At 46.5% G+C, this 24,100-nt stretch overlaps 1 protein-coding gene across 1 annotated transcript in view; it reads right to left on the bottom strand.

Annotated features, from left to right (window-relative positions):
* The window catches only part of C2CD2 (C2 calcium dependent domain containing 2), a 53,097-nt gene that overhangs the window by 6,527 nt on the left and 22,470 nt on the right, over positions 1–24,100 (bottom strand). Inside the window, exons 4-13 of the mRNA XM_040423041.1 lie at positions 17,857–17,976; positions 16,693–16,800; positions 16,403–16,522; positions 15,918–16,035; positions 15,509–15,611; positions 7,200–7,264; positions 6,417–6,532; positions 5,954–6,134; positions 3,969–4,082; positions 3,750–3,877 (exon numbers count right to left, since the gene is read on the bottom strand). Coding sequence (XP_040278975.1) covers positions 3,750–3,877; positions 3,969–4,082; positions 5,954–6,134; positions 6,417–6,532; positions 7,200–7,264; positions 15,509–15,611; positions 15,918–16,035; positions 16,403–16,522; positions 16,693–16,800; positions 17,857–17,976 — 1,173 coding nt within the window. The remainder of the gene's footprint in view (positions 1–3,749; positions 3,878–3,968; positions 4,083–5,953; positions 6,135–6,416; positions 6,533–7,199; positions 7,265–15,508; positions 15,612–15,917; positions 16,036–16,402; positions 16,523–16,692; positions 16,801–17,856; positions 17,977–24,100) is intronic.

Genomic DNA, 24,100 nt, shown 5'->3' with positions numbered 1-24,100 from the left:
TAGAGAACAGCCAAGCAAGTGAGCATGATGGGAGATGTAGTTTCACAACACCTGGAGTACCTGAGGTTGCTGACCCCCTGCTCTAACAAGAGCTGCAAAGTGCGTAATACTAATGATTCTATGCAGTGCAGTAAGGCTTCATTCAGACGGGCGTATTGTACCCGTATTTAGCGTCGTACATTCGGTTGAGTATGCAGTGGCCTGGTGGGGAGCAGATGGGAGTGTTGTTGGTAGGACTCACGGTGGTGGCTGTCCTGCTCCTGTGCTCCCTTGGGCCACACAGTGAGGTGGAGGTGCACTTGGTGTTAAAGGGGTTCTCCGGGTTCAGGGCTCCTCTTTATTCTTTTACTTGTACTTGCTCCGATGCTCCCCATTGCCTTGTGCTGCATCAGCCCTGAACCCGGAGAACCCCTTTAACACCAAGTGCACCTCCACCTCACTGCGTGGCCCAAGGGAGCACAGGAGCAGGACAGCCACCACCGCGAGTCCTACCAACACCACTACCACTCCCATCTCCTCCCCACCAGGCCAACCAGATATTTCATTTTTTCTGGCCAAAATTATCCCAAAATAACAGACAGCCAACAATTGTTATGGACAATTTATAAAACCATAATGAATAATAATGATTCTAAGTACCACGTGTCTACAGTTTAATGTACTGATAACGCCTCATCACTGGGAGCTGTAAAACGATGAGAATTACCACCAAAATAATCGAAGTCCCACAAGCCTTAAAAAAAAAAAAAAAAAAAAAAAAAAAAAAGATTTTTTTTTTCACGGACACAGGAAAAAAGTTGCCTGTTTTTACAGACTGTCCATAAATTCGGCAACTTTTGTACATGTTGCTTCAAGTGCTGAAGTTCTCTTTAACCCTTTGAAGAATGGGTGATTTTCAGTATTTTCATTTTCATGCACTAATGATTCTAATGGCAGCATTTACAGTTGCATACAATGTGGTGGAAAGCGGGGAAAAATTCCAAATGGGATGGAATTATGAAAAAAACTAACCCAAAAAAACACCATTCCGCCGTTTTATGGGGTTGTTTTTTTTTACACTGTTTCCTATGCAGTAAAACTGACCTGTTATTTTTATTCTCCAGGTGACTACGATTACAACAATACCACATATGTATAGTTTTCGTTGATTTTTAATACTGAAAAAAATCTAAAACTTTTTAAAAAACGAATTTTTCATTTCTATTGCCATATTCTGACCCCCATAACTTATTTTTTTTTGAGGGATGATCTGAAGTTTTTATTGATACCGTTCTGGGGCGTATATGGCCGTTTCGTCGTTTGCCACATGGGATAAATATTTTTGTATTTTAATAGTAGGGGCGTTTTCTCATGTGGCGATGCCCATAATGTTAATTTTTTTAAAATTATTAATGTATTTTTATTTTAATTTTGGGAAAGGGGAGCGATTTAGATTTTTACATTTAAAAAAAAATATTTTTAAAAATATTTTATTTTTGTTTTACACTTTTTAATAGTTGTCCATAGGGAACTATAGCAAGCAATCATCATATTGCTTTTCTGATAGACTCCAATGTGTCCATTGTCGATCGCATACATTAGTCCTGGGTGCCTGCTGTTTAAAACAGCAGGCACCCTGTCGGCTATGGCACCTGCTGCACGTGCGAGCGGGCGCCATATTTAAAGTCCCAAATTTATATGGGGCAGTTGGGACGGGGTTAAAATTTCAGCAATACAATAGACTGCCCCATTTATTTTCACCTTCTCTGTATATATTATATATCTTATTTTTATTTTTTTAATTGCAAAGCGGTATCTCCCAGGAAAAGAGAACCAGCTCGCTAGCGCCACCTTCTAGGGCATTGCCAGTAAGTCTACATACACAGCTGGTCTCCATAAGGAGCATGGTACTGAGCCAACCAGAGTCATACTCCATACTGATGAGGGCAAGCTCCCCGAAACAGCAGTCTACGGATGGATATTTGGCTTGGCATTTTCTTGTCCAGGACTTGTTAAAAAGTTGGATTGTGACTCACAAGGAGCCACTTCCAGAAGGTGGCGCTAGTGAGATGGTTTGCATCATTTTCTTTTACCCGTGAAGCGTTACCAATAAGGCCCCTTTCACACGAGCGAGTATTCCGCGCGGATGCGATGCGGGAGGTGAACGCATTGCACCTGCACTGAATACTGACCCATTCATTTCTATGGGGCTGTGCACACGATTTTCACGCATCACTTTTGCGTTGCGTGAAAATCGCAGCATGCTCCTCTTTGTGCGTTTTTCACGTAACGCAGGCCCCATAGAAATGAATGGGGTTGCGTGAAAATCGCAAGCATCCGCAAGCAAGTGCGGATGCGGTGCGATTTTCACGCACGGTTGCTAGGAGACGATCGGGATGGAGACCCGAACCTTATTATTTTCCCTTATAACATGGTTATAAGGGAAAATAATAGCATTCTGAATACAGAATGCTAAGTAAAACAGGGCTGGAGGGGGTTAAAAAAAATAAAAAATCATTTAACTCACCTTAATCCACTTGCACGCGATGCCGGGCATCTCCGTCTGACTCTTTCACTGTATAGGACCTGTGGAGAGCGTTAACTATAGTTTAAGGACCTAAGATGACGTCACTCCGGTCATCACATGGTACGTCACATGATCTTTTACCATGGTGATTCACCATGGTAAAAGATCATGTGACGTACCATGTGATGACCATAGTGACGTCATCCCAGGTCCTTAAACTATAGTTAACGCTCTCCACAGGTCCTATACAGTAAAAGAGTCAGACGGAGATGCCCGGCATCGCGTGCAAGTGGATTAAGGTGAGTTAAATGATTTTTTATTTTTTTTAACCCCCTCCAGCCCTGTTTTACTTAGCATTCTGTATTCAGAATGCTATTATTTTCCCTTATAACCATGTTATAAGGGAAAATAATATTATTTACAGAACACCGATCCCAAGCCCGAACTTCTGTGAAGAAGTTCGGGTTTGGGTACCAAACACGCGCGATTTTTCTCACGCGAGTGCAAAACGCATTACAATGTTTTGCACACGCGCGGAAAAATCGCGGGTGTTCCCGCAACGCACCCGCATATTTTTCCGCAACGCCCGTGTGAAAGAGGCCTAAGTCTCCATACAAAACTGGTCACTTTAAAGAGAACCAGCTCCCTGCCTAATCTTTGTTTATTTATGTATTTATTTTTATAAATAAAATTTTTAAATTTTAAATATTAAAAAGTTACATATTACTTGAAAACACGTGTCATTAGACAATGACCTATTGTGTAAACTAAGGTTTTATGTTAAGCAAAATTTTAAGGATTTTGGGTGATTTTTATTCCAATTTTCCATGTTGTGACCTATATTTTTTTTTATAATCCTGAAATCCTCCAGTTTTCACACTGAGCCTCACAATAGGCTGACACTTCCTTCTCTGTAGAGATCACTTCTCAGCAGTCATCTGATCACTAGCAGGATTACAAAGACAAGTAACTCTATATATAGATAACACAGGATCCACCATTCACAACATGATGTCACAGCTCATCTCCTCCCCCTCCCTGCACAATCACCTCTGCACAGGTCACAGAGCATGCCCACAACACTCTCCCATAGAAGTCAATGGCTCGTCTCCAGACACAAAAATCATCATCATTAATTATCAGACACGACTTCCTGTCGGGTCAAGGATTAGGGGGCTGTTGGTCAACGCTACTCACTGTCCCTCCCCCTCACGTTCAGTAGGTTAGACCGCCCGACACTCACCTTGGAGACTCCTGATATAATGATGGTGCTCTTCTTCCGAGGAGACTTTAGGGACTGTCTAGAAGACTCCCTCAGCTGTCTTATGGCGGCTTCTGCAACCGGGTCAGAGCCATTCAGCATCAAGAGTTCTGGATCCAAGATGAGGAAAAAGAACTTTAGACATTTTGGGGAAAATATAAAAAGTTGAAATCATAAACTTGTGGATTGTGAAGGTTTTACCTGTGTCCGAGGAGGAGAGCACCTTGCTGACCACCCCGGGCTGAGACGGAATGGCTTGTACCGAGAAGTCCCTCTCAATCACTTTTATTTTAGGGGGAGTCCTCGAGGGGGAATCTGTAAGCACAAAGGGGGCGTCACAAGCTAATTCCAGACTGTTTGCCCCTTACAGGGGAGTCCCATTTACAATGTGCATTTAAAGGAACACTTCATACATGTTTAATCCCATATTTACAACCTCTCTGTGTATATTGTATGTTCTCCGTGCCACAAGTCACTGTATGTGTTCTGCTTCCTGTTCTGGCTCTTTTACCTCTTTGTTTGGCAGACAGTCTCGCCTAAAGGGGTATTCCCATCTCAGACAATGGGGGCATATCGCTAGGCTATGCCCCCAGAGGAGCGGGGAAAAATGAACAGAGGGTGCACTGCGCATGCGCCCTCCATTCATTTCTATGGAGCGCTGGCTCGGCTATTTCCATCTGCCCCATAGAAATGAATGGGAGCAAGGGCCGCGCGGCCACTTCTATGGTAGCAGCGCTTGGTGGTGGACAGACCCCGGAAAATCCGGGGTCCTCCAGCCACAGCTCTCCCCGCTCCGTTCTCCTTGTAGGTGCGGGTCCCAGAGGTGGCGATATGCCCCCATTGTCCGAGATGGCAATACCTCTTTAAAAAACCCCTGCACACAGGCCGAGAATCGGGCAAGTAACTGCTAACAAGCGTTTGTAGGATTGCTCTGTAGATTATCTGGCGGTGTAAAGGTGCCGCCGATTACCCCATGAGCGAGCAAAACGCTCTTGGGTAATACGGTCATTCATGTAGGCACCTAAAGCATGGTTTTCCGGTGGCAGATGCTGTCTAATCACGCTCTGCTGCCGGTATAGGGACGAGCGATGGCATTAACGATCACCGCTCCCCATACTGTGGAGGAGATCACTGCATGTAAATGTCTCCTCCACTGACGAGTAGGCGATAAATTGTTCAGTGTAGGAGGACCTTAAAGGGGTTATCCAACCCTTATAATGCCCCCCAAATACCTGATTGTACTTACCTTGCTCCCCGGCACCCGGGTCGCTTGTGATGCCCGCACGGCCCTTTCTGCATCTCTCCGTAGCGCGGATCAAAACATACGGGAACGGGATCAGCCAATAGCAGGCCGCAACGGGAATTAGCCTCCCTAGCATCGCGGAGATGCAGCGACGGCCGTGTGCGGGCAACAGAAACGACGCGGGTGCCGGGCAGCCAGGTAAGTACAATCTGTGTCAGGGGCCTGGGCATTCGGGGGCATTCTAGGGGTTGGATAACCCCTGTAACTCTCTTAAGGGCCCTTTAAACGGGACAAATGAGCAGACGATTGTCGGGAAGGAAGCGTTCTTGCCTGCTCGTCAGTGGAGGAGACATTTACATGCAGCGATCTCCTCCACAGTATGGGGGAGCAGTGATCGCTAATGCCATCGCACGCCCCCAAACACTTGTTGAGGTAGACAGGATCTGCTGATCAGCTGTTTGACGAGAACGCAGTCGCCCCCCCCACCCACCGATCTGATATCCTGAGGATAGGTCCTCTATATAAAAAAGCGGACAACCCCTTTAACTGTCTTAAAGTTAAGCCTTCCACAGACATAGCAGGGGGCTCCGACGTTTAGCAAATATATGAATGGTATTTAGAGAAACCAAATTTAGGATCGATTACTGTAACATTGTTGCTGTTGTCTATTCTGACTTAGATTTAAAGGGAACCTGTCATGGCGGCAGACCCCTTTAACCAGGGCATATATTACTCTCCATACCCTGCTCACTAACCTCCCACGCACATAGCCAAGTGGCCATGCCAGGCAATTAAAAGAACGTTTCCGGCCACTGTTCTGCGCCCTCCAAAGCTTTACACTGCAGCTCAGCTTGTTCAGATTGGCTGCTGCGGATAAGCACAAGCCCTCCACAAGCTCGGCAGGACGTATCCGCTATACGATCTTTCGAGGAAGACAACCTACCCAATGTTTTATCAGTGCAGCTGGCAGTCGGACTCTTCCCCTCCAGCCGTGGCTTTGAAGAGACAGAGGTAACGGTAGTCACCACGGTGCCGCAAGGCATCACCGTCCGGTCCATCTCTACTTTCTTTGCAGGGACCGGGACCGACCAGGACTTCACTTCAGTCGGCTCCACGAACAGGAACTGGAATCAACAATATGGATCATCTGTTACTGGTCATTGGAAACAGGTGACTCTTGGCCCTTTAAAATGACCACTGCGTCCAAATACCAAATTTAAAGGGATAGTCCACTTTGGGAAAAAACCTTTATGTATGCGTTCTATGCCCACATACCTCTTTTACCCCAAACACAGAATCGCTACATGAAGAGCATATAGAGATAGGGAGGATAAGAAAGGGCAATAGAAGGGCTGAATTATTGCGGGGTGACTTTGCCTATTACCCCTGCATTACTAGGCACCTACCTGAGCACTGATTGACCCAGACAAGGGACTGTCGGGGTTCAGGGAATAGTTCTGCCTTCCTGAGGGGTTCTTCCTGAATAGATCTAACGGCACGATGGCACAGGCCAAGGGGGGACCTGCAGAAAAACAGAGATGCCATAGAAAATGCACAAATGAGGGCACTTCACCCAATGTATGCAGGGTTTAAGCCTAAGGTTGTGCAGGTATTACACAATGGCAGGGTGGACCGGGGGGCCACAAGAGTCAAGGGCCCCTCACATCACCATACATTTCACCACTCCCGACGGGTCTGTTTTAGCAAATACTTTCCCATAAAATAATTCTGGTTCCTCTCTTCGTAGAACTCCGTGGTGTTGTGCCATTCCTCTTTTATTCCTCCTAGAAATATATGACTAAATTAACAACTGTGTATCCAGCTTGGACGGTGACTGTGTAGAGTCAGACCCCTTTGACATGAGACATGTTAACACCCAGTTGGCAATTTAGTCTCATATTTCCAGGAGGAATAACAGAGGAATAGCACAATTCCTCCAAAAAACAGACATGTCAGGAGAGGCGCGTCACGTGAGCACACCGACACGGGAACGTGATCAGACCCTCAGCGCCCGGACCTCTGGTGATCATACATTTATCACATACCCCGTTGATCGGTGGGAAAGTCGCCAGATTATGAAATATTCTGGATTATCGGACAGCCGTAGACATTGCTGTGTTACCAGTTGTGGCATCACCATCCTGAATAATGCATTTGGGGGACGGCTGCCCGTGGCCCCCGGTACTTACCTCCCGCAGGTTCCCCAGGTTCTATCATCTGCAGCTGCAGCTCTCTGGATTTAGCATTCAGTTCACTGCAAGAAAAGAAGGATGAACCTGTCAGAGGATAGCGGTAGGTGGGTCCGGGGGTAGGAGGGCGATAGGACCGAAAATACGAGGGGAATATCATCTCTGCAGATACTCCATGGACCTACTATAGAGGGTATTGTTATAGGGGTCCTGAGAGTAATACTACCATAAGGGCATGAATACTGCCGCTACTATTACATGGGCACAAGATGAACTGGCACCTTTATATTATAGACCCTAATAGAGGTGGCATTACTACACACGGAGAAGAGCGATGCTACTATACAGGGCAGTAATACTGCTGCTATTATATGGAGCATACCATACTGTAGATGGTATTGTTATATGGGTCCTAAGATAGATGGTATGTATATATGGGTACTGATATGGGTGATATTATTATAGGAGCCCTAAAAATACTGTAGATTGTCTTATGTCATGCGGACACTTATAGGGTTGGGTGATTTTATTTTATGGGCAAACAAACTGCTGCTACTTTTATATGGACCCTGATATAGACAGTATTATAATATAGACCCTGGTAGTATGGGCACTATTATAGGGGCCCTGATCTAGATGGTATTATAATATGGACACTAGTAGTATTATATGGACTCTGATATAGACGGTATTATAATATAGACCCGGGTAGTATGGGCACTATTATAGGGGCCCTGATATAGACGGTATTATAATATAGACCCTGGTAGTATTATATGGACCCTGATCTAGATGGTATTATAATATGGACACTGGTAGTATAGGTACTTTCATATAGACCCCGATATAGATGGTATTTTTATATGGACATTGGTAATATAGGTATTATTATATGGGTCTGGATATAGCTGGTATTATATGGACACAAATAGTACGGGTACCATTATATGGAACCCAATATAGATGGTATTGTTGTATGGACTCTGGTGGTATAGGTACTTTCATATAGACCCTGATATAGATGTTGGTGTGACTGGTACTGTATGGGGAATAACACACTGGTTGGACTGGTCCTATTACTCGGACCCCAGTACTGTATACAGTGATACAACATACAACGTCTCAGAATCAGATCCAACCGATCCAGGTCACTTCTCTGGTAACAGCTGGATTATTACTAGTTATTACTACTAGTCATCAGCTATTCCGGACTGTTAGATGTAAGGACTTGCTTTCTCTCTCTCTTAGTTATCTGCTTATTTTTCTTAATTCTTCATATTCTCTTATCTTGGATGATATTTTGGGGCTTTGGAACCAAATTACTCGACTTACAATGGTTTCAACATACAATGGTCGTCCTGGAACCAATTAATATGGTATCTTGAGGGAGCGCTGTACACGGTATCGCCGGTATATGGGCACCGACATAGAGGATATTATATGGACCTAAATGCTACTGCGATAGAGACATTGGTGGGACTATTATACAGCCTTCGGTATAGATGGCATCAGGATGCTAGGATTATGCCCTCTGGTTGGGTTGCTGTTATTATATTTGGAGTCTTATATAGATGGTCTTGTTATAGAGCTGATACTATTATACTATAATACACTGGTATTATATATCAACCCTGTTATATGGACACCAGCCGGCTGGTAGCATTATGTGGCTACTGATGGTATGAAGGGTTTGATGTGGTTGGCACCATCCTCTAGTGACATCTGGCGGGTCCGGCTGTGTGGGCAATGCCTTGTAGCTGTAGAACTCGCAGTCTCATAGTCTATGTATGTGTGCGCGTCCGCCTGTAGCAGGAGGCAGCGATAATGGACCGTAGACCGCCAGGTATAGCTGTGTAATACATCCCCCCCTCAAGGTGCAGCCGCAGCGTCACAGCAAAGGGCTGGAAATCCCAGTAACGTGATGGCACTGGGAACACTACAGCTATTGTTTCTTGACAAAGTCGAAATCCTCCTCCGCTATCCTGTGCATATAGTCTCGACATCCTAACAAAGCTAGAACCAGCCCTGTACCTCACATGGATCCAGAGATCTCCCCATTCATTGCTCTGCTAGATTTATTTTGAGCTGGCAGCGCATGGGGTGTGTCCTTTCTGCTGCAGCTCTCTCCCTATCACAGCTCAGGGGAGGTGTTCTTTCTGCTGCAGCTCTCTCCCTGTCACAGCTCAGAGGGGGCGTGTCCTTTCTGCTGCAGCTCTCTCCCTGTCACAGCTCAGAGGGGGCGTGTCCTTTCTGCTGAAGCTCTCTCCCTGTCACAGCTCAGAGGGGGCGTGTCCTTTCTGCTGAAGCTCTCTCCCTGTCACAGCTCAGAGGGGGCGAGTCTTTTCTACTGCTGCTCTCTCCCTGTCACAGCTCAGAGGGGGCGTGTACTTTCTACTGCTGCTCTCTCCCTGTCACAGCTCAGAGGGGGTGAGTCCTTTCTGCTGTAGCTCTCTCCCGATCAAAGCTCAGAGGGGGTGTGTCCTTTCTGCTGCAGCTCTCTCCCTGTCACAGCTCAGAGGGGGTGTGTCCTTTCTGCTGCAGCTCTCTCCCTGTCACAGCTCAGAGGGGGCGTGTCTTTTCTACTGCTGCTCTCTCCCTGTCACAGCTCAGAGGGGGCATGTCCTTTCTACTGCTGATCTCTCCCTGTCACAGCTCAGAGGGGGCGCGTCCTTTCTGCTGCAGCTCTCTCCCGATCACAGCTCAGAGGGGGGCGTGTCCTTCTCTCTCTGTAAGGATGCCTTCACACGCTGCCAGAAACTCTGCAAGAAAATCTGCAGAATTGTGGCGGGTTTTCTGGTGTGAAGTATGGTGCAGATTTCCTGTATGAAAATCTCTCTATTCAAATTCGATGGAAAACTGATTCTGCAGCAGAAAACATTGCGGAAAAATCCAAAAGAAAATTCGGTGCAGATTTTTCCGCAGTGTTTTCTACGGCAGAATCAGTTTGCCATTAGATAACATGGCGGGTGGAATTCTTGAAGTTTCAGATTTTTTTTTAAGAATTTTTCCGCCACGTGTGAAGGCGTTCTAACCGTCACAGCTTCTAACAGTGGATATTGCTGGTGGCAGTTGTAGGTTGGAAATGGGCATGTGCGTCCACTTCAGCAAGGTGGACAGAGAGATGAGGGAAAAAGCAGACAGCAGGTGGCGCCATACAGATACAATTTATTGCATAGCTCAGTGGCTATACTGAATTTTTAACTACAGAAGTGTTCTGGTCCAGGTGCTGGTTTTTTAAGAATGTAGAATTTTTTTTTTTGTGGGACAACCCCTTTAAGTGAATGGCGGATCAGAACGCGTCGAGTCCTTCAGCTCCTTGTTAGAGGCTCTCCGCTCTGACTCAGAGGGGGTCTCCAGTGGGGGACCCTGCCGACGTCCAGTGGGGCTATCAAAATCAGACAACCCCTTTACAAAGAGTTATCATCAGCGTACAGATCCATAGGACGCTATATACCAGCTGGAAATGCATTCTGTATGCAAAGCAGTCTGACACCGATTGGCCATGGGAGGTCACATGGTCACGGACTCCTGAACCATGTGTGGACTCAATCCATCTAGCCTGAGAAGAAGCTCCCCGCTTATTTATTTTTTCTGTTAAACAATGCTGCTCCTCTCCTGAAATACTCTGTGCTGCTGGGGCACCCACTCTTTCCATCATGTAATGCTATTTCTGACACCACACCGTCTCTGTTCTCCTCCTCCTGTCATGACACAACATAACATCTTCATATGAATGGAAAGGTCACTGCCTCCTACAAGATCAGCACTCTCCTCTCCTGAAATACTCTGTGCTGCTGGGGATCCTACTCCATCTCTGATCCCCCCCCCCCCCCCCCCCGTGGCTCTGTTCTCCTACTCACATTATGACACTGTCAGCCCTGTCCTCACCAACATCATCCTATGAATGGAAATGTCGCTGCCTCCTGCAAGATCAGCACTCTCTTCTTCTGAAATACTCTGCACTGCTGGGGACCCCGCTCCTTCCACTATGTAACTCTCCCTCTCTGATCCCCCCCCCCCATCCCACCCACTGTCGTCCTTCTCCTCATCTCTTATCTCTCCTTAAATACTCTGTGCTGCTGGGGGAAACCTACTCCTTCCCCTATGTAACTCTCCCTCTCTGATTCTTTCCCCCCCCCCCCCCCCACTGTCTGTCTTTCTTCTTCTCCTGTCAGTCCAGACCTCATCAACATGATCACATGGAGAGGTCACTGCCAACCACAAGAGCGGCTCTCACCTCCTGAAATACTCTGTGCTGCTGGGGGGAAACCTACTCCTTCCACTATGTAACTCTCCCTCTCTGATCCCCCCGCTGTCTCTGTTCTCCTGTCATGACACTGTCAGTCCTGTCCTGGAGAGGTCACTGCCTCCTACAAGAGCAGCACATTCCTCTCCTGAAATACTCTGTGCTGCTGCTTTCAATGATCACTCTGGATTAACAATGAGTACATTCTAGGGATCATTTAACGCCGCGAGGTGCTGAGACAGACGGGAGGCGTCTATCACTGGAATGTCCGCCATGCCTCGCAGTCTGTATTTATAGAAGAAGGCGTTCATTGTCTGCCGAGAGGTTCTTCGCGCCTCGCTTTCCATTCACTGACAGCTATTTTGGGCGCTGCATATAATCACAAAGGTTTACAGACCGTCCACATACAAGAGATTGGTTGGGGGGGGAGGGGGGGGGTCACTGGTCCAAATATCAGGCAGTCACCTGGTACAGAAAGGTTCTGCCTGCGTCTGGCTGATAACAGAGAGCGATAGACGCATTCATAGGCTCTATTGACTCCTATGGCACCAGAACCGTTGCTTCTGCTTTTATTACTCTCTTGTCATAATCCCATAAAAATCAATAGAATACACTGACGAGTCGACGGATTCGGGTTTTTTTTCTTTCAGTTCATCACCATTTTCAACATCTCTGCATGTTGACAGTGAATTGGAGCAGTCCTGTCTACACAAGCTAAAAATCCAGACCTTATACTTCCTATAGCTGAGGGTTTGTGACATTTATGTCCAATTTAGACAATACCCTGTAGGCAAAATACATCAGCGGCACAGATTTGCTACAATGTATCGGTGCAGGTAAAATGTATCAGTCTAGAGATTAAGCGGTTTAGTTCACAAAGAATGGTCTAGACTGGATACAATGGTACCGAACCCTCAGCTGGTGTGTACAGCTGGAAATGTAACAAGAATGTTCCTATTTATTGACAGCAAGCAGATATCTTGGTGTTTTGTCAAGTCCGTGCACCAGCAATAACTGGAATCCAAACTGGAAAGTTTCATACATTGTATTACACATTTTTCAGATTCCTGTAATGTTGTCGCTACTCTCAGACACATCTGAAAAATCCTTCATATACAGTACATGTATGGAGTGTAGTGATCACTGGGGGGTATACATGTATGGGAATGTAGTGATCACTGGGGGGTATACATGTAGGGAGTGTAGTGATCACTGGGGGGTATACATGTATGGGAATGTAGTGATCACTGGGGGGTATACATGTATGGAGTGTAGTGATCACTGGGGGGGTATACATGTATGGAGTGTAGTGATCACTGGGGGGTATACATGTATGGAGTGTAGTGATCACTGGGGGGTATACATGTATGGAGTGTAGTGATCACTGGGGGGTATACATGTATGGGAATGTAGTGATCACTGGGGGGGTATACATGTAGGGAGTGTAGTGATCACTGGGGGGGGGGGTATACATGTATGGAGTGTAGTGATCACTGGGGGTACACATGTATGGAAATGTAGTGATCACTGGGGGGTATACATGTAGGGAGTGTAGTGATCACTGGGGGGGTATACATGTATGGAGTGTAGTGATCACTGGGGGGTATACATGTATGGGAATGTAGTGATCCCTGGAGGGGTATACATGTATGGAGTGTAGTGATCACTGGGGAGTATACATGTATGGAGTGTAGTGATCACTGGGGGGGGTATACATGTATGGAGTGTAGTGATCACTGGGGGGGTATACATGTATGGGAATGTAGTGATCACTGGGGGGTATACATGTATGGGAATGTAGTGATCACTGGGGGGTATACATGTATGGAGTGTAGTGATCACTGGGGGGTATACATGTATGGAGTGTAGTGATCACTGGGGGGGTATACATGTATGGAGTGTAGTGATCACTGGGGGGTATACATGTATGGAGTGTAGTGATCACTGGGGGGTATACATGTATGGAGTGTAGTGATCACTGGGGGGGTATACATGTATGGAAATGTAGTTATCACTGGGGGGGTATACATGTATGGAAATGCAGTGATCCCTGGGGGGTATACATGTATGGAAATGTAGTGATCCCTGGGGGGTATACATGTATGGAAATGTAGTGATCACTGGGGGGGTATACATGTATGGAGTGTAGTGATCACTGGGGGGTATACATGTATGGAGTGTAGTGATCACTGGGGGGTATACATGTATGGGAATGTAGTGATCACTGGGGGGTATACATGTATGGAGTGTAGTGATCACTGGGGGGGGGTATACATGTATGGGAATGTAGTGATCACGGGGGGGGTATACATGTATGGAAATGTAGTGATCACTGGGGGGTATACATGTATGGAGTGTAGTGATCACTGGGGGGTATACATGTATGGAAATGTAGTGATCACGGGGGGGTATACATGTATGGAGTGTAGTGATCACTGGGGGGTATACATGTATGGAAATGTAGTGATCACTGGGGGGTATACATGTATGGGAATGTAGTGATCACGGGGGGGGTATACATGTATGGAGTGTAGTAATCACTGGGGGGTATACATGTATGGAAATGTAGTGATCACTGGGGGGTATACATGTATGGAAATGTAGTGATCACTGGGGGGTATACATGTATGGAGTGTAGTGATCACTGGGGGGTATACATGTATGGGAATGTAGTGATCACGGGGGGGGGGTATACATGTATGGAGTGTAGTGATCACTGGGGGGTATACATGTATGGAAATGTAGTGATCACTGGGGGGTATACATGTATGGGAATGTAGTGATCACGGGGGGGTATACATGTATGGAGTGTAGTAATCACTGGGGGGTATACATGTATGGAAATGTAGTGATCACTGGGGGGTATACATGTATGGAAATGTAGTGATCACTGGGGGGTATACATGTATGGAGTGTAGTGATCACTGGGGGGGTATACATGTATGGAGTGTAGTGATCACTGGGGGGTATACATGTATGGAAATGTAGTTATCACTGGGGGGGTATACATGTATGGAAATGCAGTGATCCCTGGGGGGTATACATGTATGGAAATGTAGCGATCACGGGGGGGGGGGGTATACATGTATGGAAATGTAGTGATCACTGGGGGGTATACATGTATGGAAATGTAGTGATCACTGGGGGGTATACATGTATGGAAGTGTAGTGATCACTGGGGGGGTATACATGTATGGAGTGTAGTGATCACTGGGGGTGTATACGTGTATGGAAATGTAGTGATCACTGGGGGGTATACATGTATGGAAATGTAGTGATCACTGGGGGGGTATACATGTATGGAAATGTAGTGATCACTGGGGGGGGGTATACATGTATGGAGTATAGTGATCACTGGAGGTATACATGTATGGGAATGTAGTGAAAACTGGGGGGGTATACATGTATGGAAATGCAATAATCCTTGGGGGGTATACATGTATGGAAATGCAGTGATCACTGGGGGGTATACATGTATGGGAATGTAGTGATCACTGGGGGGTATACATGTATGGAGTGTAGTGATCACTGGGGGGTATACATGTATGGGAATGTCGTGATCACTGGGGGGTATACATGTATGGGAATGTCGTGATCACTGGGGGGTACATGCGATCACTGGGGGGGTATACATGTATGGAGTGTAGTGATCACTGGGGGGTATACATGTATGGAGTGTAGTGATCACTGGGGGGTGTACATGTATGGAAATGTAGTGATCACTACATTAAAAATCTCCTACCGTTTTGTGTCTACAGCTCCTATGCCGACCAATGTGACTCCATAGTTACAGACTACAAACAAACCCTCTGTAGTCCAATCCCGCAGTCATACTTATTTCCATCTGCCCCCTTCTTCCTAACCAACCAAATACCTATCAGCAAATGTGTGGGAAGAGATGGAAGGGGGTATGTCTCAGACTACACAGGGTTTGTAGTCTGTTACCATGGAGACAAATAGCTCTGCACAGGAGCTGTATGGGTATAATAAAAAGATGGAGGAAGACCATTCTGATTTGAGAATGGCGCCATTGTGATAGGACCATAATCCCTGGTATACTTACAATACAAATTCCTCCTCCCAGCCGGGGCTCGCGCTCTGTTGTATGGCTGCGGTCGTGAACCTCTGGACGGGGTCGTTGAGCTGCGCGGAGCACACCACCATCCCTGCGGGCAGATCAAGGACACATAAGTGTACCCCCACAAATTACAACAGAACTAAAGGAGCACTCCAGGCAGAACGTGAAGCCCAGGTCGCAATTTGGATATTTTGAGGCTGCACTACTGAGAGAGTGTGAGGACATCATGTATATTCCCTACAATGGAGCCCATGGATCCCTTTAGTTCAGATGACCCATGGATGATTGTAGAGTAAGAGGGGTACGGCGTGGCGGAGGCCCGCTTTGCCCGCACTATAGTCTGGCTCTGCCCATTAGAAATTACGGTGGGCACCTGGAAAGAATAAAGACTTACCGGAGGTGTCAACATTTCCGCTCAGCACGGCTTTGATATTGCGCACTTGAAGCTTCAGCTCGTGAACTCGCGGTGGTTTCGGAGGACAGATTACTGGAAAATGGACGCCAGGAATATTCTGGAAATGGAGGAGAGTATAATGGACCTTTCGCCATGTCAGTCCCGCCCCCGCTTAGCCAAATTCTCAGCAGTCGTAAGCACGTTGGCAAAGCTCCTCTGCTGGAACAATAGTCAGGGGCCAACGTAGAGGAGACGGGACCCAGACCAAGAGCAAAATGACCCCCCTGGATTATATGACCATGCTATGGACTTCTGGTCCTTTATTTGTTAGGTTCACACAACCCTGGAGTAAATGTATAGGGCAACCTAATTTTGAGCCCCTGTCCTGCATGTACCCCATAGCACACTTGTTTGCACTTTATGGCATGTCCACCCACTGACCATAACTCAGAGGTGGCCCAAAGAATGGCTTGGATTGTAGATACCTGATGCTCCTTCAGGTCTGTAGGCTTGCTGCTCAGATCTACTTGAGGTCGGACACAGCCCATGAGGTTCTTCAGTATGTCCTCCAGAGTTTCCCTGATGGCGCTTGATCCGGGGGTCTGCTAACATGACACATACATGAAGTCAAACCTATAGATGGACAAGCTTGTATCGCCCCAAGTTCATACATTTAGTTTTTTCATTCTTCTGATTCCACAACTTGACTGGTTTAGTCATGGAAGGGGAAACAGCCAACATGGAGGAGAGATAACAACACAACTTACTGACTGACCTCCAGCTTAGTTTTTGGTTGAACTTGAAGATCAAGGTCGCAGAAGTTTCCCATGGACCACGTGACCAGGACGTCTTTTCCAGCTCCATCTTTTACACGGAGCTCCAGCTGGAAGGAGAGGAAGAAGATGGACCCATGATGTAAATACTACAAGTCCAGGAACCATATGCTGCATGTATCCTAGATGTGTCCATGACTGTGGCCAGATCCCACTGAATAATGAAAGGTGTGACTTTCTAAAAAACTTTGTGTTTCGACTCCTTGCCATTTTTAAGATTTCTGCTTGCTGTCAAGGAATGGAACATTAGTCCCAAGAAAGCCAATCAGGAGAATGTCCAATAGACATGGTTTCTTAAAGGGGCTGTCTCATGAAGGCAACCCTTACCCATATGCCCTAGAAGGCCACATGGACGTCATACAATGGACGTCATACAGATGGTTTTCCCCACTTGGGACCACCCTCTAGGAACCAGAATGGAGAGCAATTCTTCAAGATGGCCTTGGATGAATGTCCATGTAACAGACATACGGTATATCTCATCATTGGACATGCTGCTGCTTCACCTGCCAAATTCAGTGGCTATAATTAAGAGAAACAGCGCTGACACATTGTGACGAGCAGAAATGACAGTTCTGACTGATACATTGTAGCAAACTAAGGATTATCTGCACTGGATACCATTGCAGTAAACCCGCTGCATGTCAAGTATTGGGTCTGTACATGTTTAGCCTCTAAATGTTTTTTTGTTTAGTTTTTTGTGAAGTGACAGCAAGCAGAGATAGCACAAAGTATATTAGATAGTTGCAGAACTCATTTAAAAAAAAGTCTACCTAGGACATGTCTAATCTGCAAGGAAGGTGGGCCTTTGGTTGGGGCGGGATCCATTGGGAATGGGCTCTTTAGGGTGAATTCACACATGGCAGATCTGTTGCAGAAATTTCTGTAACTGTTCCATTCATCTGAATGGAGATTGTAGAAATCCATGCACCTTCTGCAGAAATAACCCCATTCAGATGGATGAAACTGCTGCGTGTGAACTTACCCTTACAGTGACCATAGCAGTAGTGTTCTTATACTTCATCTATGAGGAGGAAGTGGGATTCCTTCATATATGGGCATTTTGAAGGTCAGGAGGAAGATACCTACCCCATGAACAGACTTACATTTATATGGAGCGGAGTGATGCGCACACTGTACACCTGGCATCCTGAGTTGGCTGGCAGCGTCCGGGTCACCCGCACGGCAAACTGTAGACATTCACCTACTACAGTGCAGCACACAACCTGAAGACAAACCATAGGCATTATGGGGCATCCTGATCATTACACCACCAGATTATACAGCCACCACTAGAGGGGGCTCACTATATACAGATTATATAGCCACCACTAGGGGGAGCTCACTACATACAGATTATAAAGCCACCACTAGAGGGGGCTCACTATATACAGATTATATAGCCACCACTAGGGGAAGCTCACTACATACAGATTATATAGCCACCACTAGAGGGAGCTCACTGCATACAGATTATATAGCCACTACTAGGGGGAGCTCACTACACACAGATTATATAGCCACCACTAGGGGGAGCTCACTACATACAGATTATACAGCCACCACTAGAAGGAGCTCACTACATACAGATTATACAGCCACCACTAGAGGGAGCTCACTACACACAGATTATACAGCCACCACTAGGGGGAGCTCACTACATACAGATTATACAGCCACCACTAGAGGGAGCTCACTACATACAGATTATACAGCCACCACTAGAGGGAGCTCACTACATACAGATTATACAGCCACCACTAGAGGGAGCTCACTACATGCAGACTATACAGCCACCACTAGAGGGAGCTCACTATATACAGATTATACAGCCACCACTAGAGGGAGCTCACTACATACAGATTATACAGCCACCACTAGAGGGAGCTCACTATATACAGATTATACAGCCACCACTAGGGGGAGCTCACTACATACAGATTATACAGCCACCACTAGGGGGAGCTCACTACATACAGATTATACAGCCACCACTAGGGGGAGCTCACTACATACAGATTATACAGCCACCACTAGGGGGAGCTCACTACATACAGATTATACAGCCACCACTAGGGGGAACTACAGATTATACAGCCACTACTAGAGGGATCTCACTACATACAGATTATACAGCCACTACTAGAGGGAGCTCACTATATACAGATTAGGCTACTTTCACACTAGCGTTCTGCTGTCCGCTCGTGAGCTCCGTTTGAAGGGGCTCACGAGCGGAGCAGAACGCTTCCGTCCAGCCCTGATGCAGTCTGAATGGATGCGGATCCGCTCAGACTGCATCAGTCTGGCGGCGTTCAGCCTCCGCTCGCCTCCGCACGGCCAGGCGGACAGCTGAACGCTGCTTGCAGCGTTCGGGTGTCCGCCTGGCCGTGCGGAGGCGTGCGGATCCGTCCAGACTTACAATGTAAGTCAATGGGAACGGATCCGCTTGAAGATGACACCATATGGCTCAATCTTCAAGCGGATCCGTCCCCCATTGACTTTACATTGAAAGTCTGAACGGATCCGCTCAGGCTAATTTCGCACTTAGAAATTTTTCTAAGTTATTAATGCAGACGGATCCGTACTGAACGGAGCCTCCGTCTGCATTAATATGATCGGATCCGTTCAGAACGGATCCGATCAAGCGCTAGTGTGAAAGTAGCCTTATACAGCTACCACTAGTGGGAGCTCACTATATACAGATTATACAGCCACCACTAGAGGGAGCTCACTACATACAGATTATACAGCCACTACTAGAGGGAGCTCACTACATACAGATTATACAGCCACTACTAGAGGGAGCTCACTACATACAGATTATACAGCCACCACTAGGGGGAGCTCACTACATACAGATTATACAGTCACCAGTAGTGGTAGCATAAAGCTCCCCCTAGTGGCATCCTTGAATGAGACTTGAAAGATCCTCCCTGTTTTCAGAGACACCTGGACAATCCAGCAGGTGATCTTCTCCAAAGTCAGCCTCAGACAGGATTGTCTTCTGCTGAACCTCATGGGCGGGGTTATGGCAGGGTCTAGTGATTGTATTAAAACTTGGGACCATTGCTGGTCCCTTGGGGAGCCAGTGTGACCTTGTGCTAGATCAGATCCTGAGGACTACAACAGCACTAAGTTTTACAGACACGTGACCAAAGGTGCTCATAGATCGGAGGGGCCCCATAATAAAAGTTGCAAAAATCAAAACGTTGCCCCTTCTTGTTTTTGTCCACTCCTTCTCCCCCCCATAGAGAATGATGGTATGACCCACCCTGGCTGGATCCTTCCTTGTTTACTGCAGGTGCTATGGTTCATGTCATCCATGAAGAATAGGGGGGAGTAGGAAATCCTGAGTTGGGGTGCCTCATTGGTATGACAGTATGTGATGAGGTAGGGGGCCGTGAACTATTGTCCCATCTGGTCCCTCACTGGACACAGATATCGAGATCACGCGCCCATCTGTATTCCCCTGGCAGTAGACGGCCGTTCACAGGAAGGACAGATGTTGGGTTCTTGAGAGGTCATGAGAACGATTTTTGGGATTGCAGAGAAGATGCACGGGGCCTTCTGGTTCATGAACAGAATACAGAAATGACAGTAAAGACTGACACAAAGTCAGAGGAGACGAGGGTGAAGAGGGAATGTAATTGCATCACAGTGCGAGAGGCAGGCACTAAACTACCACGAAGTGTCACATACTATCTGCCACTGGGGGGAGCTCACTGCATACAGATTTATACATGTCTTATTGGGTTCAATACTGTATACACCCGTATGCAGTGAGCTCCCCCTTTTAGGGGGGTTGTCTCATTTCAGACAATGGGGGTATGGATATGCCCCCATTGTCTGATAGAGGTGGGACCCACCTCTATCTCCTAAACGGAGCCCAGCAAAGGGGTGGCTGGAGGACTCCGGTCCGGCCACCACCAAGCGCTCTCCCCATAGAAGTGAATGCGAGCGCACCGTGCATGACCGGACACCGCTCCCATTCATTTCTATGGGCCCGACAGAAATAGCCGATTCGGAGCTCGGCTATTTTCGGCGGCCCCATAGAAATGAATGGAGGGCGACAGCGCATGAGCAGTGCACCCTCCACCACTTTCGGGGCTCCGTTCTCGATGTAGGTGGCGGTCCCATACACATAGCCTGCCGTTTTGTGTATACAGGTCCTATGCAGACCTATCTGTCTCCATGCTTATTGCTATAGAAGAGGGATAGGAAGAAGGAAGCAAGAGGGGGGTGTCAGACCGTACATGGTATGTATGTCGTCTGTGATCATGGAGACACATAGGTCCGCACAGGGGCTGTATACACAAATTTCTTTTTTTTAAAGTGTACACGCCCTTTCAGATACCAGTACAATGAATACATATTATGCGGGAAATATTTATTTTTGTTAAGTTTCCCACTTAGGATGTTGGTTTGTGATCCAGGATTTCCTGGCAGGGGATTTTCTGGCACGGACCGCTCCGCCTATAATAACATATGTGTCAATCCGCAGGGCGAACATGTAACGCGCGGACCCACCTGGAAGGCGGCATAATGGCGCATTTTCAATCACAGCGAACCAAATCATCATTGGAGACTTTAAACACTGTTCACCCTGAGCGTCTTAGTTCAGGAATGCAATTCCAGAACTGCAGTGGAGACTGACACACTTGGACAAGCATGGGCTATAAATAATTCTGCATAACAGTGGGGATGTATATGGCGGTATCTCCACCTGGACTGCCACACATTCTTGACTGGTAGGCTGTAAGGAGTCTCTCGCTCTTTCTTGTAAAGGCATGGTGGGGAGATTTAATTTACGGACATCTCCTGACAGGTCTGTCTTAGTAACTGCCTGCTTTCCGCATGTAATAACAATGTTAGAGCATCTATATTGTGCCATTCCTCTATTATTCCTCCTAGAAATGTATGAATTAGTTGTCAACACTCTGCAATAAAGGGTCATCTGGGTGTTACCAGTGGAGGAGGAGTCTAACACTGGCAAGCAGCACTGATTGGATAGAGTCAGACTGGGCAGGGACACGCCCTAATTGGTAACAGCCATCTGGACCTTCATTGCAAACTGCTGGCAATTCATCCATAACTTCTAGTAGGAATAATAGAGGAACGCCACAACATAGAGACATAAGAATAACTGCTCCAGAATTTTGATAACATGGGGAATTCAATTGGTTGCTAAAACAGACAGGAGAGGTGACAGTTCCTCGTCAAAGGGACAGATTCTATTTAAAGGGGTGGTCAGGTTTAGAAGACTTAATATTAGGGGGTTCCATATTCAGGACCTTATCTATTATTCAGAGAGGATCACAGTTACAAAGAGCGCCCCCCTCTCTCAGGAGGACCTAGGTCAGTGTGTTAGGGGGCATTCCAATGACTATCAGTTTTGCGGTCCGCAGGTCGCACTTTTCGCAGGTCCCATTGTAACTGCCTATTTTTGTCTGTTTTATCTTTTTCTCGTGGGGCCGCGGAACGGAAATACGGATGCAGACAGCTCTCAGTGCACCATCTGCATTTTTTACGGCTCCATTGAAATTAATGGGTCAGTGTACTTTCCGCAAAAATGTGAATCAGACGCGGAGTGAAAATACGGTCATGTGGATGGGGCCTTACACAGACAACCGGTTATTATCCACATGGAATCATAATTCTGATGCATTTATTCTTATGACTATGTTGTGCTGTTCCTCTACTATTCCTGCTAGAAAAGTTTATGATTAGAACTGTCCAACCGGGTGCTACTAGTTGGGGCAGTCTGACTCTATCCAATCAGTGGTGACAGTGACTGTGCAGGGACACATCGCCAACTGGTAACACCCATCTGTACCTTTACTACAGACTGCTGGCGGTTCATTCATAACAGAGGAACAGAACAACGCGGTTATTACTTAGTGGTTACTAAATCAGAAGTGTTAGGAACGCGGACAGGTCCTCTTTAGGCCTCTTGCACACGACCGTATGTAATTTGCTGTATTTTGCGGTCTGAAAAAAAACGGATCCGCAAAAAATACGGATGACATCTGTGTGCATTACGTTTTTTTCAGAACTGAACAGCTGGCCCCTGATAGAACAGTCCTATCCTTGTCCGTTATGCGGACAATAATAGGACATGTTCCATCTTTAAGTGGAAGGCATACGGAGTACCTTCCGTTTTTTTTTATGCATACATTGAAATGAATGGTTCCATATACGGTCTGTATACGGAACGCAAAAAATGGAACGTAAACGGGGAAAAAAAATGTTCGTGTGCAAGAGGCCTTAATCAGTACATAATAATGAGAATTTAAAGTAAAAAAACAAACAAAAAAACAACAACCTACAGCTAGAACAGGAAGCGGCTTATGTCTAAAGCCTCTTGCACACGACCGTGGTTTTGGTCCACATCTGATACGCATTTTTTGCGGCTCGGGTGCGGAACCATTCACTTCAACGGGGACGCAAAAGATGCGGACAGCACTCCGTGTGCTGTTCGCATCCGTTGCTCGGTTCCGTGGCCCCGCAAAAATGATTAGATTATGTCCTATAAACAGGCATTTCTATAATGGGACGTCTGTTCCGCACACGGGCTGCGTGAACGCGGCATGAGGCCTAACTATGACCTTGACCGAAAAAAAGTAAATGCAAGGGAAGGATCTTAAAACGAAAAAAAAACTAAAATAAATTTAAAAATTAAAAAAAAAAATAAAAAAAAAAAAAAAAAATCGAAAAAAAAAATAAGTTAAAAAAGCAAATGAAAAAAAATAAAACATAAAAATGACGACCTGCTACCACCTACAGCTAAGACGCCAGCGCGCAGAAAACAGGAAGCGGCTTATGCGTGACTATGAACAAGAAAAAAATGAAAAAAATAAAAGTATAAAAAAAATAAAAAATCCCACGGGTGCAGAACCTGCCCTGAGGTTGTCACGACCCAATATTAGGACACCCAAGATCTAAAGAGTTAACGAAGTATAAGGGAAGAAAATGAAATAAATCCACCTGTGTAATTAGGGTTAATAGGATGTTCTGGCGCTCCACGGACTCCACCTAATCCACTTACCAGGGTCCGGCTGAGAGGCGTTTTGTTTTCAGGAACAGATGGGCGATTAGTGTATTGGGGGGGGGGGGGCGCTCTCCTGACTACGCGGATATTGGCAGTGCGCCAGGCGATCAGCGCAACGTACTCGTTACACACACAAGTCAGTCCACGCTCCGGATTGTCACACGACGCCGGCAACACTCAGAATGTCTCAGAGATGGAGATTGTTTCCCCCCGGGAGGTGGAGGCGATCCCTCTGGGGCAAACTTGTAGTTTCCTGGAAATGGCCGTATACTGCCAAACCATAACCTTATCATATAGTGAAC

The sequence above is a fragment of the Bufo bufo genome, chromosome 3 (assembly GCF_905171765.1).
Source record: "Bufo bufo chromosome 3, aBufBuf1.1, whole genome shotgun sequence".
NCBI lineage: Eukaryota > Metazoa > Chordata > Amphibia > Anura > Bufonidae > Bufo > Bufo bufo.
Note: the sequence above shows the minus strand (reverse complement) of the source record. Positions and strands in the feature narration are given on the sequence as shown.